The sequence below is a fragment of the Colossoma macropomum genome, unplaced genomic scaffold (genome assembly GCF_904425465.1).
Source record: "Colossoma macropomum unplaced genomic scaffold, Colossoma_macropomum, whole genome shotgun sequence".
NCBI lineage: Eukaryota > Metazoa > Chordata > Actinopteri > Characiformes > Serrasalmidae > Colossoma > Colossoma macropomum.
In genome coordinates, this window is record NW_023494802.1 from 757,234 (window position 1) to 775,433 (window position 18,200).

Genomic DNA, 18,200 nt, shown 5'->3' on the forward strand with positions numbered 1-18,200 from the left:
AATAAAGTGGCCAGTGAGAGGAGGAACAAGGTAAATGTTTCTAATAAAGTGGCCAGTAAAAGTATTGGTTCTTCAGTGAGGTGGATGTGGTTTTGCACACTAATGGAAGGCTTTTACCACCAACCACCTTACGTAGTGGACCCACACTTTAAGAAGCCCTCAGATGACCTCTCCAATCTAAAGTAGCCTCCTGTCTGACTGAGCTCCAGGGAGATGCAGAAAGCGGGTGAAAGAATAAATGTTGGCGTCAGAACGTTCCCTCTCACAAAATCGATAGCGGCTTTTGAAAATTAGCCATGAAGCAGCAGCAACGGCACATTTATTCGGCCCGAGGCTGCGAGGGGGAAGGCACAATGCTTCTTCTGCTGCCGTGTGTCTGTCAGTGTAATGTTTGCTGAAGTATATTAAAGGACAGAGCTACATCTTTTTAATGAAAGACATGAGGCTAGTGCGTCGGGCTCAATCTTCGGGGTCCGAGGCGGAGTTCAGAAAAACAGCCGTCTGGCTCGTCTTCACCGTGTAATTACGCAACTTATCGCTGTTTGCTCTTTTAAAGCGTCTGCTGTAATTCGTTTTCTATCAAAGCAGACTGTCCTCAGGTAGCTTTCGCTGCAGGCAAACAAAGCCGTCTTTGAACCACAATGGATGGAGAAGTAATAGGATGTAAAAAATAAAAAAATAAAAACATAAACAGACAAAGAAAACGCTTCGCAAACAGCATCTCTGGTGAAGAAGTCGGCCTCAGCACTTACACGAGACGCGGCTTGAGCACAAATCTCATTTACAGTAGGCAGTTTGTTTACAATGCAATCCAATTCTTCCAGTGAATAGGTGGGTTATGAATGCCAATATATTCAACTTACACCCATTTATCCCCCAGACAGTGCCGGAGAAAGTGCATTTTCATTCAAGATGCAGGCAAAACGCAGCATATAGTGCTGAGAGCAAGCTGTTTATTAGTAAGTGCACCCTTTGGGGAAAGCTCTCTTGTAGCGTGTGCAAAATCTGGACCAGGGTTAAGACTTTATTTACCAGAGAGAAACAAAGAAAGAGAGAAAGAGGGAGAAATCAATGGCCCTCCACTGCTGGAGGAGTGTGAAGATCAATGGACACTCAAAAAAAAAAAATCCTCTGAAGGAAAGGAAAAAAATCAATGGCTCTTACGTGTCATTGATGATTGTTTGGCTGAAGAAGAAAAGAAAATGACAAAGCGCACCTGTGTAGAAGCCGGAGAATTTACTCGCTCTACAAGTGGCGTGTTTCTCAGGCCCACCCTTTAGTCTGAAATGAGACACGCTCTTACAGCCTCCCAAAACCCTCTTCAGTGTGTTTCCTCAGATTGTTATGGAGCTTAAAGCCAACTGAAGAGACGCCACGACTGCCACACAAACAGAAATGTCCGGTTTGTAAACAAAATCACAAGCCCTGCAGTGGATGCTGGGCGGCTTGGTCCATTCACTCTTGCTCTTTTTCGCTTTAATGGGAAAACAGTGGTGGTGATGGGAACCAGATGTGTGAAGAGTTTTTAGAGTTGCCTCTAAAAGCTCCTTCACCACGGATGCGGGAAGGTGTTTTAACACCTTAAAAGGCCAGGATCCGTCGGCAGGCCCAAAGTTTATTGCACACTTCTATAACCTAAGAATAGCTCAGCCAGTTTTGAATTGAAGTCCCTGTAGTTACTGAATAATAAGCCTTAATATGTAATAAGCCTGATTTTAAAGGCTAAGTTGGAGGTACTGAAATTTCAAGCAGCTCAGACATGATATAAATAATAAAGACATGCAAAATGATTTGCATTCCAATTTCATTTTTTAATATTTTTTCCCCATCAACAGAATGTGTCATAACATGGTTTAATGTGCCGAGTGGCTACAATATATACATTTAATATATAATATGACATATCAAACTGCTCATGCACATCCTCTATCTGCCCTCTCAATCAGGGCCAAAAGAATAGCGACCAATTAGACTGTTAATATGTGGCTGAATGATTTTTTACAGTTTTAAAACAGTTTTAGGCTGTTTTGGGGTTTAGAGCTGGCCTACAGCTCTGCATAAACATGCCCCCAAAACACCCAATAGTTGATTAGTGAAGAGCGATTTAGCTCACTTTAACGAAAATAAATCGCTAACAAACAAGCATGGCTACTGTTGAGTCTGAAAATCTATAAATAAACTCAAATTAGTATACAGGTCAGAGCTCACTATTATTATTATTGTTAGCCGTTATAATCCTAAAATGGGCCTGTTTGCCACATTAACTGTCCCTCACAGAAAGCTATTATACGAAAAGGTTGTTAATAGTCTGCCTTATATCTGAGACACTGTTTCACGACATTGTGTATCACTATTTTACCATCAACTACATTCCGTATAAAACTGTGAAGATACGTGTAGGTTCACTGGTTGTTTTGGATTGTAAATGAAATGGCTGTATTTGAGTTGTAGTCATGGTGACCCCTGGTTCCTATCACCACCACTGTAAAGAAATCCTGTAAAGGATAAGAGAAATCCTGTAAAGAAAGAGTCTCTATCAACTATTTCACACCAAACCACTCTAAATTACTTTATTTATGTCTCAATAACTAAATTAAACAGAAATTTAGTCACTTCATATCTGGATGAGGCTGAGACGCAGTTGAACATGGTATAGCAGCCTAAACACATCCGTCTCTCCAAGACACATATAACAACCAGAACTCCTCCTAGTACAACCAAAACCACTCCCAGTACAACCAAAATCCCTACGAGTACAACACAATCCCCTCCCAGTATAACCAAAACTCCTCCAAGTACACCCAAAACCCCTCCTTTTACAACCAAAACTCCTCACAGAAAATACAAATCCCTCCTAGTACAACCGAAACCCCTCCCAGTACAACCAAAACTCCTCCCAGTACAACTCAAACCTCTCCCAGTATAACCAAAACTCCTCCAAGTACACCCCAAACCCCTCCTACTACAACCAAAACTCCTCCCAGTACAACACAAACCTCTCCCAGTAGAACCAAAACTAATTCTAGTACAATGAAAACTCCTCCCAATATACCCCAAACCCTTCCTATTACAACTGAAACTCCTCCCAGTACAACTGAAACCCCTCCCAGTACAACCAAAACCTCTCTCAGTACAACCAAAACCCCTCTCAGTATAACTGAAACTGCCTCTCGTGATATGTAAATAATACTCACTATTATTTTACTACCATTTTGATCAAGCAACAACACATTAATACAAATATACTTCACGTGTCTAAAGTCTTTTATGTTACTTTAACAAATCAATAATAGTTTTTCTACAATGATGTGAATGTGTGTGAATGCTCCCTCAGAAACTATTGCAGTGCAGTTTTATATCAAATATTTCTGAATCCATACCACACTTGTATGATATTATATTATGATTAGAATTTGAATGAAAAGTTATTGTTGTGTGTACAGTCTTGTCATGTCTTATGTGGAAATAAAAAGGTAGAAATAAACATTACATAAATTACTATGAAATAAAATACATTATATTTGATTAGATTAGCAAACTGACAGATTGACATCTAAAGGGTTTATTGTAGGAGGTTTTGCTGCATTTTTACATAGAAAAGGCAATAATAAACCAAACTGAGTTAGAACTGAATGTTTACAATGTGAAAAATCCGTCAGCAAAGTTTCCTAGCACTGATTCGGAAGATAAAATAGGAAATTTCTTCTCTCTTTCCCCACCAACACGGTTCCCTTCTCTGACAGAGCAGTGTCACTCATCCTCCAGACACATGACAAAACATCCCATTACACCACGGATTGGCTTCATAGGTCATTAGGCAAGGTAGACATCAGACAGCGCCAGCCAGCCTTGCTATGAGTAATGGAGTCTCTCTCTCTCTCTTTCTCTATCTCTCCTCTCACGTTCTCTCAGGAAAACTGCAGGCTGGTACTTTGGTTTTAATCCAGTCAGACCTACGTCTGAAAGCTAAATCTGTAACACTGTTATTTACTGAGATCTTCAATTAGAAGAAACACAGTAGCTAATCTAATCAGTTCTACATTTCATACTCTAATCACTGTTTGGCCATTAAGCTTTATGTTATGCAGTGAGGTTTAGGAAGATGAACCTCACACAACCTTAAGAGAACACAGATGGGTGACTTTATTAACAATATGCAAGCTAAGTCAATTAGTTACCCATTACAATGAAATGAAAATGCTAGATGGATAGTGTCAAATAAAAGATAGCAAGTACCTTAGCATGTATCCTAGATAGATAGATAGATAGATAGATAGACAGACAGATCGACAGACAGATAGATCAATAGATCGACATAGATAGATAGATAGATAGATAGATAGATAGATAGGCTGATAGACAGACTGGTAGACAGGCTGATTAATAGACAGACAGACAGACTGACAGACAGACAGACAGATACATGTTTGCTGCCATTGAGGGATTCTTTGCTGTCACTGATGGATGTTTGGTGTCAGTGACCAAGGATTGCTGCCACTGATCAGTGTTCTCTGCCACTAACTTGTGTTAACTGCCATAGTGATGTTTGTTGCCACTGATCAGTGTTTTCTGCTACTAATCGATGTTTGCTGCCACCACTTACATCGATCAGGCATAACATTATGACCACCTTGTTTCTACGCTCATCCTGTGACCACTAATGAAGGACTAGAGGATGACCAACACAAACTGTGCAGGAGCAGATGAGCTATCGTCTCTGACTTTACATCTACAAGGTGGACTGACAAGGTAGGAGTGTCTAATAGAGTGGACAGTGAGTGGACACAGTGTTTGAAAAACTCCAGCAGCACTGCTGTGTCTGATCCACTCATACCAGCACAACACACACTAACACACCACCATCACATCAGTGTTACTGCAGTGCTGAGAATGATCCACCACCCAAATAGTACCTGCTCGGTGAGGGTCAATGGGGGGCCTGACCGCTGAAGAACAGGGTAAAAGTGGGCTAACAAAGTGTGCGGAGAAACAGATGGACTACAGTCTGTAATTGTAGAACTACAAAGGGCACCTATATAGTAAGTGGAGCTGATATAATGGACAATGAGCATAGAAACAAGGAGGTGGTCATATGTTATGCCTGATTTGTGTATGTTTACTGCCTTACTGATGTTTGCTGCTAATAATCAATGTTTGCTGCCTCTGACAGATGTTTGCTGCCACTCATAAATGTTTACTGCCATTGACCAATGTTTGCTGCCTCTGACAGATGTTTGCTGCCACTGATAAATGTTTACTGCCATTGACCAATGTTTGCTGCCTCTGACTGATGTTTGCTACCACTGACTGATGTGTGCTGCCACTGGCCAATGTTTGCTGCCACTGGCCAATGTTTGCTGCTACTGGCCAGTGTTTGCTGCCACTGACTGATGTTTGCTGCCACTAATTATGTTTGTTGCCACTAAACGATGTTTACTGGCACTGAGCAATGTTTTCTGCCACTGCTGATGTTTGCTGTCACTGACTGAATAAAAATGCTGGAAGCAGCGCACCAACATGAAACACCAGCTGCAGGAATGTGTGCTTTGCAAAATTTGCTTTTGATATGTTAATACTGATGACAACTGCTAATAACTGTGTCTTTGTTTTGGGGCAGAGCAGCTTCCCCAGAGGAAAGACAAAATCAGAGGCAGAACTGAGACACCAGCTTTCCTGGTGTTTTTTACAGATGTTCTGGAGTTGATCTTGTCAAAAAAAACAGAATCCTATAATGAAAAGCAGTTGAACATGAACCCACAGCTCGCCCCGCTGTGATCTCCCAGCGAATCCCCACCAGCTCCACCTCGAGAGAAAAACAACAGCCAGCGCCGAGGCCCCCTTGTTAAAATTCCTGTGTGGCGGTGGGTGGCCGGCTTTGCCCTGCAGACATTATTAAAGGCGGAGGAAGTGTTAAAGTCCAGAGCGCTCGACACCAGCCTTAAGCACGGCTCACTGGGTCCCTGTTTACTCCCGCTCACATCACGGCCCTATTTACAGCACACGAGTGGATTTCACTGGCCGCGTTCAAGCTTCTGAAACATGCCTTTGATTTCTCTTTAACTCGGCCTCTCTTGCTCTCTCTCTTTCTTCCTTCTCAGAGGTTTTTCAACTGACCCCACACAGCAGAGGGCCATTTCTCTGAGGAGTTGCAGCTTTGGGTTCTAACAAGGAACCCCATGGAAGCCTGACAGATACTTAAAAACACTTCTCTCGCTTTCTTTCTCTTTCTCTTTCTCTCTTTTCCTTTCTCCTTTTTCTACAACAAAGGCAGAAAGGCTTCTTTGACCACCGAGCCCCCTGGGATGAGACAAGAGCTGGAGAGAGTTAAAGAGAAAGAGGGAGGAAAGAGCAGACAAAAAGTGCTTCTTCTGCAATATTTACCAAAAAGTGGCAGAAGACTCTAAGAAGAGAATAACAAAGGATGATGTAAAAGTATCTGAACAAATAAAAAACAAAACAAACGTAAAAAAGAGGCCAGTACAGTAACTGTAAAAGACTCCACAAAGAACAAAAGATAGTGTGTGAAGATACTAAATAGATAAAAGAAAAACACAACAAAACTAAACACTAAACACTAAAAAAGCTCGAGCGCAAAAGGAGCCTTTGGGTTGTGATGTTTTTCAGGAATCAAATGACATCACAAAGACCTGCCAAAGACGAATATTTATGGGAGATTTTATTTATTCATGCTCCTTTTTTTGTTTCTTAACAGCTCCTACAAATTCACAACAAACCCTCCACTCTGTGCTTCAACATGCTGTTTATCCTTCATGCTCTGCAAAAACTTGCGACTTTTTGCTGACATGTAATTTGTTGCAATCTAAGATCCTCGTGTGGCTCCCCTCATGGATCCAGCAGGAATGCAAAAGTGTGCGAGGCTCGTGCTGAATAGTAATATGGAAATGAAAAGGCTCAAGCTGCTAAACAACAGCACTTTTCCCTTCAAGAGATTTTTCCAGGCCTTATGCTGCATTTAACATGGCTCGGAAGCTGGAAGTTGGATCTCGGAATTGTGTCATTTTCGATCTCCATGCGTTCGAGCTACAAAATGGAAGGAACATATCAATAAAGCAAGTATTGTAAGCAACACACCAGAAAGCTAACCTTAGTTGTATGAGTGATAACGTTCATTATGTATTTACCTTCTCAAAACAGAGAACTTTATGCTGAAAGTCCATGTTTTATAGTTCAACCAAATAAGCTCTCGGGACAAAAACTGAAACGTACCTAATAGCATGTAATACCTCCACGAGCACGAATAACAGCTGTGATTCGATTTGGCATGCACTGGACAAGTTTCTGGATGTAAGGGACATCAATGTTCAGCCACTCTCGCATCAAAGAATTGTGCAGTTTGGCCAGATTTCGTGGATGCCTTCCGTGGTGTCTTACTTCTTGTTCCAGGTAGTCCCACAGATTTTCAAGAGGATTCAAATGTGTGAATGCTCCTGAATGTTCATCATGCCAGTCGGTCACATTTGCAGCCCTGTGAACATGAGAATTATCATCTTGGAATACAGGGATAGGAATGTTATGTTCCTCGGTAAGATGATCAGCAAAAGGCAAAACCTGGGTGTCCAGCACCTCAGTGTAGGCGCTGTGGTTCAAATTTACGGTCACCTCAACCAAAAGACCCGTTTTAATGAAATTAAAACACCCCCAGAACATCACAGAGCTCCTCCAGCTTGAACCACACCTTGCATGCAGTCCTCATTGAAGGCATCACTCACATACAGGCAGAATCGAGATTCATCTGACAAGATAACATGTTTCCAGTCATGAACGGTCCAGTTTTTGTGTCTCTTCGCCCACTGTAACCGGGCAACTTTGTGAGCAGAAGTGAACAAAGGCCTCTTGCGTGCCACTCTGCTCCATATTTTCATGATATGCAGCTCCCTTTGCAGTGTTCTTTCAGAAATTGGTTGTGAAGGACCTGCATTGACTTCTAGAAGCAGTTACTGCCTGGAAGTGAAGCAATCCCTGTCAGTCAGTTTCGCCTTTCGGCCACAATTCTGAGAAAAATTTCCTGTAGACTGGAATTTTGCCACTGCTGGTTGACCTGTATGACCGTACGCTTCGATACACCTGCAAATTAGGCTACTTCCTTCACACTGTGGCCTTTGGCACGCCCAAATGCAATCACTCCTTTTTTCCAATCATTAACATCTGCTTTGCGACCCTTTTTCCACACATCGAACGGGACATTCACTGCACTGTACCACCTCTTCTCAATCCATGAATCCCTTCACCCACCCTGCAGGGATTTATAGGCCGATTATTCTCGAGCAACGCCATCTGCAGCAGCCGGAAGTTACTACCACCTTAAACATGCAAGGTGTCTAATTTTTTGTCTGGGGAGCTTACTAGGCCTGTATGTTGACTGATCTGTTGACTGTTACTGCACTTTTTTTTCTTTTACCAAATTGTTAATTGTAGTGGATACTGAGTTAAACAGCTTTTAAAAGTATTTTGTGTAGTTTTTGGTTTTATTGGCCAAGGAAGATACAGTATGACTTTAGAATACTGCTTCAGCAATGGCTCACAAAAGTAAAGGATAAAAGTGTTTTTCCTTATTTAAGTTGAAACGTTTATATTTATCAATAATGATACATTTAAATAAAAAAAAAATGTTTGTCACTTTCGAAACACAAAGTTTTTATCGGTAGACGGAGGCTTATTTTAGCCACGCCCGTGGATTTTAGAGCTAGAAATAAGACTGCATTCCTGTCCCTCATGGCCACATCATGAGCAGTTAGATCCCATTGTTTTGAAATAAATGTTTAAGCATGAAAATCAGTGTGAAACATTGAGAATTGTCACTACTGAAACATTTAGTAAAGTATTAGTAGTGTTATGATTGTTTTAATAAATCGAAGACAGTTAAAAAATCCAAAATGTGGTTTCAACTCTGACTTCAGTGAGATGATCCATAAATGGGAAAATCATACAAAAATCTGTAAATCTGAATTTTTGCTATGGTTAATATGTGGGTGTGCTTTGTGTGTGGGACGTCCCAGAAGCCAGGACAGGAAGTCACTGATTTAGAAGCTTTTTTTTCCCCATTTAGCCGCAGCTGAAGCACACTCTCTTGTTCCTGCAGTAGACCATCACAACACAGCCATAATCACATCAGGGTGACACAGTCTAATCACCTCCAAAGCCTCTTCATTACGAGAGCTAGCGAACGGGGCGGCTAATATATGCTAAGCTGCTTAGCGTGGGTCTTGCATGCATTCCCATGAGGCTATGCTGCAGCCCTGCAGGCCGTGCAGCGGCAGAGCTCTCTGGATGACCCTCTCCTCTGTGAACTCCAGCAAACGTCAAAAATGCCTCGAGTCAGATACAAAAACAATAAAAAAATCCATACAGCTGGGTCCAGGGTAATCCGATGAGTGGGATTCAATTGCCCAATTGAGAAAGATCTATGTGGCTCCATACAGTCACACAGACTGCACAGAATTATTGGCACCCTTGGTAAAGACGAGAGAAAAAAGGCTGTCTTTGTTGTTTATTAGTCTGACACTGAAAATAGGAGAGAAATATAAGCCTTCGTTGAGAGTTATGAGAGAATTATAAACTGGATGGATCACATACTTACAGTGACTGCTTTATATTGTGGTGTATTTATTGCTGTCATAAGAAAACAGCACATCTTTAACCCTTGTGAGTCTTGGGCTGTTTTGGCTGTTTTTGAATGCTGTTGATTTGCCTTTATGTACTACATTAGAAATGTTTACTATGTCAGTGTTTTTTTTTTTTTATAGCGTGTCACTTAAATGACCTGACAATTATATGATAAAATATATCATATATTTTATATTGGATCCAAAACACATAGAAAGACGCATACAATCAGATTTGAAAAATGATTGACATTTGTTTTTTTATTCTTCATGACAAAAAAATCACGAAGATCTTAAGATAAATGATAAATGCGATGTAAGCCCCCCACAATTTGCACACTTTACACACATGTAAATATGATTTTTATATCAAATTCATATTAAATTATATCTGTTTTTACTTGGTCTTTCAAGATCAAACAAAAATGCAATCCTTACCTTAGTTTATCCTGTCTTACCCTACACTCTTTAAAAAAGATGGGCCTTTAGGGGTTCTTTAGTAAATAAAATGATTCTATATAGAACCAGAACACTCAAAGAACCCTTTTGCATGATTAAAGGGTTCTTTGCATCGTGAAGCGGTTCTTCAAATTGATGTAGAATGTGCTGTAGATGATTCTATATAGAACCTTTTTAAAAAGGGTTCTACATAGCACCAAAAAGTGTTCTTCCATTGTTACAACACACTTAAAAAGATGGTTCTTCAAGGGTTATTCAGTAAATAAAGTGGTTCTATATAGAACCAAGAACACTCAAAGAAACCTTTGCATGATTAACCCTTTGCATATTTGACGTGTTGTATTTTTATCAATTCAGTAATAAACAGTAATGGTGCATTAAAATGTACAGTTTTTTTAAACTAATTTTCATGCCCAAACTTCACACGACTGTACGCAAAACGTGTTGGTTTTTGTCACATTACAGAAACCGCGTATTCAAAACAGACCGTTTTTGTGCGGCTTACATGCTTAAAACAGATGAAGCTTCCCTCACTAACTGTTCTTAAGAAGACATTTCAGCAACGCTTTACTGTAGGTTTCTGTTCCTAAAGCTATATGACACCTACATAAGCTTGTTATGACAACTGACATAACCCTACATAAATGTTTACAAATGGTCATTCCAATAGGCATAATTTGCTATAAAGGTTACATTTGCCAGTTTTGATCAAAGTTAGCTAAAGTAGCCTTTATGACAGACGCTATTAGAATAAACATTTATAAACATTTATGTAGGGTTATGTCAATATTCATAAACAACAAAGACACTTTTATCTTATTAAATGTAACTTAGTATTATTACCATGGATGTCAGTCATTCTGGGTGGTGCTGTATTGTTTTGCTATTTATATATATATTTTTTTTCTTTACAAACAAATAATCAGACTTACGCTGACAAGCATCTGGGGGAAAGGTCCTCGTGAGTTTTCCGGGACGTTTATGGGGGGGATGACCCAGTCTCTCTTCTGCCTCCGAAGCCCACCGACACTGGGGTTTGGTTGCTGTGGAAACCTGACGACCACAGGAAGTGACCCGGCGTCCTCGACTTCCTTTCCCATGTAATTACCTGTCATTTCCTGCAAAAATAAAAAAGGAAAGAGATGAAAGGAGGACGAAGGCGAGGGATGGAGGCGGTAACAGGCGTGATAAACCTCTCTCACTAACAGACGGACGCAGACTCTCTTCTTCACCTTGTCGTCTACAGCCAGCTGTAAAAAACTCTCCTCACCGTCATCAGGATTAACACACCTGCCTTCACTCTGCAGGGCCGCGCCGCCTCGGCCCCCGCGCCACTATATTTAGACACAACGTACGTCAGGAGCAACCAGCAGGACAGAGGACAGCGTCAACAGAATGACTATTGATCGACTAAGCGATCGTCTGATCGACAGACAGAAATACACTTGCTACTGGTGCTCTTAACCAATTTTGCTACCTTCACATTTATGCTCACCGTGCATCCATTTCTGCCTGCAGTACACTCCTAAAAAAGATGGTTCTTCGAGGGTTCTTTAGTACAGACAATGGTTCTATATAGAACTATGAACACTCAAAGAACACTTCGAATGATTACAGGGTTCTTTGCATAGTGAAATGGTTATTCAGTGTGATGGGGGGTGTGTTGTATATGGTTCTATATAGAACCTTTCTGAATCTTTTTACAACACATTCTCCATCAATCAACAATTTCACTATTAAAAGAACCACTAAATCAAGCAAAGGGTTTTTTGAGTGTTCTGGTTCTACATAGATGCAGATACTGAGACCTTTTCAATGGTACACTCTTAAAAAGATGGTTCTTCAAGGGTTCTTTAGTAAAGAAAATGGTATGCTAAAATGGTTCTTTGCATGGTGAAATGGTTCTTCAAATGTGTTGTATATGAGAGAGGGAATAAGAGGGAGAGAGAGCCTGGAGAGAGAAAGAGAGAGAGAAGAGAGAGAGAGAGAGAGAGAGAGAGAGGTGGGGATGTATTTCCCGGGAGTAAATTAAATCTGCGTTATTAATTCTGATGGATATGGTATTGGGGAGCTCGATCACTTTTCATTTACACACACAAAGCCATGTTTTAATTTCTTTCCCAATATTATATTTAACTTTCCCTCCACTGTCTGTCTGATACAACCACTTCATATTAAAGCAGGAGGGAGGAGGTGTGGAAACAACAGAGGAGGAACAGATCAGACCACAAAGAAGAAAGCAGAAGAAGAAGAAGGAGAACAAGTGGAAAAGATAAAAAAGGAAGGAGAAAAAGGGAAGAAGAGGAAGGAGGAGCAGGAGAGGAAGAAAAGGGAAAAGAAGAAAGAGGACACAGAGAAGAACAAGGAGAAGAGAAGAAGAAGGTGAAGAAAAAGATGACAAAGGAAAGGACAGAGGAGGTGGAGGAGAAGAAGAAAAAGACCGAAAAGAAGAAAGATGAAGAGAAGAACAAGGAGAAGACATAGAAGAAGAAGAAGAAGAATGTTGAGGTGAAGAAGGAGAAGAAAAAGAAGAAGAGGAGAAAGAAGGTGAAGAAGAAGAAGAGAAAGAAGGTGAAGAAGAAGAAGAAGAAGAAGAGAAAGAAGGTGAAGAAGAAGAAGAAAAAGAAGAAGAAGACAACGACAAGAAGAAGATGAAGATGGTGGAGAAGAAAAAGGTGAAGATGAAGAGGGAAAAGGAGAAGAAGGGCAAGCAGAAGGAAAAGTAGTAGAGATAGTTTATGGTGTTTATATAGTTTATAGAGTTTACTTAGATAGTTCAGGTGTTGAGAGTGGTGGTCTACAGTCTACAGGGAGAGAAAGAAGAAGAAGAAGAAGAAGAAGAAGAAGGTGAAGAAGAAACAGATGAAGGAGGTGAAGAAATTTAAGAAGAAGAAAATAAGGGAAAGGAGAAGAAGGTGAGAAAGGTAAAAAAGAAAAAAGAGGCTTAAGGAGAAGGTGAAGAAGGTGAAGGAGAAACAGAAGAACACAGTGAAGAAGGTGAAGAAGGTAAAAACAAGAAAAAGAAGGTAAATGAGAAGAAGAATGTTCAGATGAAGATTAATAATAAGAAGAAGCAGGAGAAGAACTGTGAAGATGAAGAAAAAGAATGTTAAGGTGTAGAAGAAGGTGAAAAAGAACACAAAGGTGAAGAAGAAGGTGAAGAAATAGAAGGAGAAGTAGATGAAGGAGAAACAGAAATAGAAGTGAAGAAGAGAAAGAAGGTGAAGGAAGAGAAGGTAAGGAAGGTGAAGAATAATAAGAAGAAGAGAAAGCAGGTGAAGAAGAAGGTGAGAAAAGTAAAGAGGCAGGAGAAAGAAGAAGAAAAAGAAGCTGAAGAAATGAAGAATATGAAGGTGAAGAAGAACTGTGAAGATGAAGAAAAAACATGTTAAGGTGTAGAAGAAAGTGAAAAAGAACATGAAGTTGAAGAAGAAGGTAAAGAAAAAGAAGAAGAAACAGAAGAAGGAGAAAACGAAGAAGAAGTGAAGAAGAAAAAGAAGGTGAAGGAGAAGAATGTGAGGAAGGTGAAGAAGAAGAAGAAGAAAAAGAAAAAGAGAAAACAGGTGGAGAAGAAGGTGCAGAGGGTGAAGAAGCAGGACAAAGAAGAAGAAGAAGAAGAAGAAGAAGAGAAAGAAGGTGAAGGAGAAGAAGGTGAAGAAGAAGGAGAAACAGAAGAAGGTGAAGAAGTGAAGAAGCAGAAGGTGAAGAAGGTGAAGGAGAAGGTGAGGAGGGTGAGGATGCAGGAGGAGCAGTGCGTGTGTCAGGTGCTGGTTGGAGGGTCTGCAGTCCTGCGAGCAGTTTGCTGTAATTACTGCAGTGCTGTACGTTTTCTGGCACTTTCTTGGAGACGAGCTCTGTGATGTGGATGAAGGTGCTGTTGTAGCTGCCAGTGAAAACAAGGCTTTCAGGCTGTGTTCATTAGACAGATGTCCGGGGGGAGCTGAGTTCAAGGCTGAATTAAGGCTGAGAGTGCGTGTGTGTGTGAGTGTGTGTGTGTTTGCTGGTGGCATACGGTGTGTGTGTGCTCTCCTGGGAGGAAGTGTCATGTTCAGTTTGCTCTGAATCACGGCCCGCTTCAAACAGCAGGTAGCGTCTGAAGTTGGGGATGGGGGAGAGGAGATGGAGTGAAGGAGAGAGAGAGAGAAGGAGAGAGAGAGAGAGAGAGAGAGAGAGAGAGAGAGAGTAGGAGAAGGGAAAACAGAGCATTATTCACCTTCATCACTGAAAATGTCTTTAAACATTCGGTTTTGGCCAGGGGTCGGCAACATGCGGCTTCTGCTCCACAGCAGAATTAGATTTGTAGGTAAAAATAAAATAATCCTCCTCTGCAGTAAAATAAAGCTCTGCTGATCGGTCTAACACAGTTTTAACAATAAATGGTCTTAAACGCTGGAGTTAATGTGTATCTGCTAATTCACCCTTTAACCCTGAAGGGTGGCACGCAGACTGCTGGTCACCATAGCAATGCAGAAAACCATCTCGCTTAGCTAGTAGCTAATGAAACGGCAAAGAGAAAGATTTAAGATGAACATCGATAATTTGGAGACAAATGGACTTATTTGCATTTGCTGGTTTCCTGATACGTTTAATCTGCAACGAGAAACTGTCAAACACTAAAAAGTCGCGAGGCTCACGTCGCTTCTCGTTCACCAGCTCATTCGAATTTTCCCGTTCTGCCTTAAATGGTGCAGCAGTTACATTCTGGTGTCTCAGGCACCATTTAAGGTGGAACAGGAAAATTCAAACAAGAAGCTGGCGAATGACAAGTTGACTTTAGCCCCGTAAAAAGTCTCTTCTTTTACTCAGCACACCAAGGCACATTCCCTCGTTCCACACCCCTATGCAGAGCGACCGGCGGATCCTACCGAGACGCCAGCTGGACGGGCTTTCTGCAGCTGGAGCTGCTCAGACAGATGTGCACCTGGCTGGATTAAACGGGTGAATCTCCGCTCGCAGCAGGCAGGGACGGGCCGGGAATGCTGCCAGAACACACAGGTCCCGGCTGGAGAGCAAAAAAAACACCGCAAAGGACTCCCCTGAGAGAAAGATTATGGAGGAGCGGTCTGGTGAGGATGGATAAACGGAGCCATGGATGAAAAAGCATGCGGCCCAGGTGTCCGGCACACTGGAGGACAGGAAGGCGGGAGTGATGTTAGGGTGAAAATAAGGGATCTTGGCAGGTGTGCGGTGTGTGTGCTGGCATGCCATCAAAGGCGGACATGAAAGTGAATGTGGGAATGAAGGAACAAGAGGGATTTACAGAAATGTGCAGGATTTCAGAGGAGGCCACACTCACACTCTGAGTGGAGTGGTTTCAGGGTCTGTGTGTGTATGTAAATGCTGCTGTGCTAACAAAACTTAGAGATCAGCTTTGGTCTCTTTTTACTTTTTCTAATGAAAGCAGCAATAAATGCAGCACAACTCCAACCAAACCAAAGCATCTCAAACAAACCAGACCAAATGAAACCAAGCAGATCTAACAAAAACAGATCAAACCCAACCAAATTGAAACAGACTAAACCAGATCAAGCCAAATACACAGACCAAATCAAAACAACAGACCAAACCAAACACAAACCAAGACAGGCCAAATCAAGACAAGCAGAGAAAAAACACAATCCAAACCAGACCAAATCAAACCTAGTAGACCAAACCCAAAGCAGACCAGACCAAATCAAAGTAAGCAGACAAAAAAACACAATCAAAACCAAACCAAACTAAACAAAAACAGACCGAATCAAACCTAGCAGACCAAATTCAAATCAAGACAGACAAAATTAAACCATGACAGACCACACCCAAAACAGACCAAATTAAACAAAGCAGACCAAACCAAACCGAACCTGCACCTCATCAAAACACAAAACAAACCATCCCAAATCAAAACAAGACCAAACCCAACCTAACCCAAAACACACCAAAACAAACAAAGCAGATGAAACCATACTAAATGAGATCAAAACAAACCCAAATCAAACCAAGCAGACCAAACCAAATCAAACCTGCAGCAGATCAAACCAAATAAAAACCAAACCAGACCAAATCAAAACAAGAAGACCAAACACATCCAAACCTTAACCAAACCAGATCAAATCATAAAAGACCAATTTAAACCAAGCAGACCAACACAAATCAAACAAAATCGAACTAGACCCAACCAGACCAAACCTCAAACCAAACGAAACCAAAACAAATAAAATCAGACCAAACCAGGCTAACCAATCTCAACTAAACCAAATCAATTGAAACCCAAACCCAATCAAACCTTAACCTATACGTGGTTAAGGGATACCTTAGACCAAACCCAAAACAAACTCAAATGCACTAAACCAAACCAGACCAAATCACATTAAACCAACACAATTCAAACCAAATCACACCAGATCAAACCAAACCAACCAGACCAGACCAATCTCCAAACACCAAACTGAACCAAACCCAACAAAACAAGCAAATAGATAGAGAGGTCTTAGTAAGCCCTAATAAAAAAGGCAATTTCTTGTGACTTTTTTTTGTCTACTGCTACACGTCTAAAGGTTCTCTAAGTTCTTCTTCTTCTTCTTCTTCTTCTTCTTCTCTTCTCTTCTCTTCTCTTCTCTTCTCTTCTCTTCTCTTCCTCTCTCTCTCTCTTTCTCTATCTCTCTCTCTCTCTATCGCTCTCTCTCTCTCTCTCTCTCAGGCCAAACAGAGTTGACGGCAGATCAATTCTGGGTATTTTTAGACTCTTACCTGTGTGGCCTGACAAACTTGGTAAATAAATTACACCCCCTGCACCTGGGCTGCCAGCCGCCATCAGACAAGGTGGCATGGGCGTGTGTGTATGTGTGTGTGTGTGTGTGTGTGTGTCTCCGTGTGGGCGACTTTGGCAGAGTCTCCCCATCACACAGACACACACTTACCTGGAGGACTGAAGTGCTGACACAAGAAAACAATCTGGGGTGACTCTAGGACTCCTGCATGTGCACACTCACACACAAACCAAACCAAAGTGGGTAAGTGTTTGGTAGAGAATGTTGATGTTCAGTAGAGAATGAGGCTGCTTGGTGGTGAAAACTTATATCTGGTGGACAATGAATATATTTGGTTAAGAACATGGATGTTTGTTAGAGAAAGATGTTGTGTATGGTGGTAAAGAATGAGGGTGTTTGGTAGAGAATGACGTTGTGTTTGGTGGAGAATGTAGGTATTTAGTAGAGAAAGATGTGTTTGGTAAAGAATTAATGTGTTTGGTGGAAAAGTATGGTGTTTGATGAAGAATGTGGCTGTTTGGTAAAAAACAATGTTTGGTAGAAAATAAGGGTGTTTGGTAAAGATGTGTTTGGTAAAGAATGAGGGTGTTTGGTGGAGAAAGATGTGTATCGTAGCAAAGAATGAGGGTGTCTGGTGGAGAATCACAATGCGTTTGGTGGAGAATGGGGGTGTTTTGGGGAGAAAGATGTGTATGGTAGTAAAGAATGAGGGTGTTTGTTGGAGAATGACGTGTTTGGTGGAGAATGTGGCTGTTTGGTAGAGAATTAATGAGCGTGTTTGGTAGAGAATGAGGGTGTTTGGTAGAGTACAATATGTTTGGTGGAGAATAAGGGTGTTGGTAAAAATGTTGTGTTTGGTGAAGAATGAGAGTGTTTGGTAAAGATGTGTTTGGTGGAGAATGAGGGTGTTTGGTGGAGAAAGATGTGCTTGGTAGTAAAGAATGAGGGTTTTTGGTGGAGATCAATGTGTTTGGTGGAGAATGTAAGTATTTGGTGGAGAAATTACGTGTTTGGTGGAGAATGCAAGTATTTAGTATGTGTTTGGTAAAGAATTAAGGTGTTTGCTATTAAACAGTGTTGTGTTTGGTGGAAAATGATGGTGTTTGGTGAAGAACATGGCTGTTTGGTAGAGAATGAGTGGGTATTTGGCAGAGAATGAGGGTATTTGGTAGAGAACAATATGTTTGGTGGAGAATAAGGGTGTTGGTAAAAATGTGTTTGGTGGAGAATGAGGGTGTTGGTAAAAATGTGTTTGGTGGAGAATGAGGGTGTATGGTAGAGAACGAGGTTGTGTTTGATGGAGAATGACAGTGTTTGGTATTCTTTGTGTTTGGTGGAAAATTAGGGTGTTTAAAAGAGAATGACATGT

The 18,200-nt window shown here is 41.1% G+C and overlaps 1 protein-coding gene across 1 annotated transcript in view; it reads right to left on the reverse strand.

Annotated features, from left to right (window-relative positions):
* The window catches only part of LOC118822071 (cadherin-4-like), a 501,575-nt gene that overhangs the window by 111,494 nt on the left and 371,881 nt on the right, over nucleotides 1–18,200 (reverse strand). Inside the window, exon 5 of the mRNA XM_036590895.1 lies at nucleotides 11,015–11,200. Coding sequence (XP_036446788.1) covers nucleotides 11,015–11,200 — 186 coding nt within the window. The remainder of the gene's footprint in view (nucleotides 1–11,014; nucleotides 11,201–18,200) is intronic.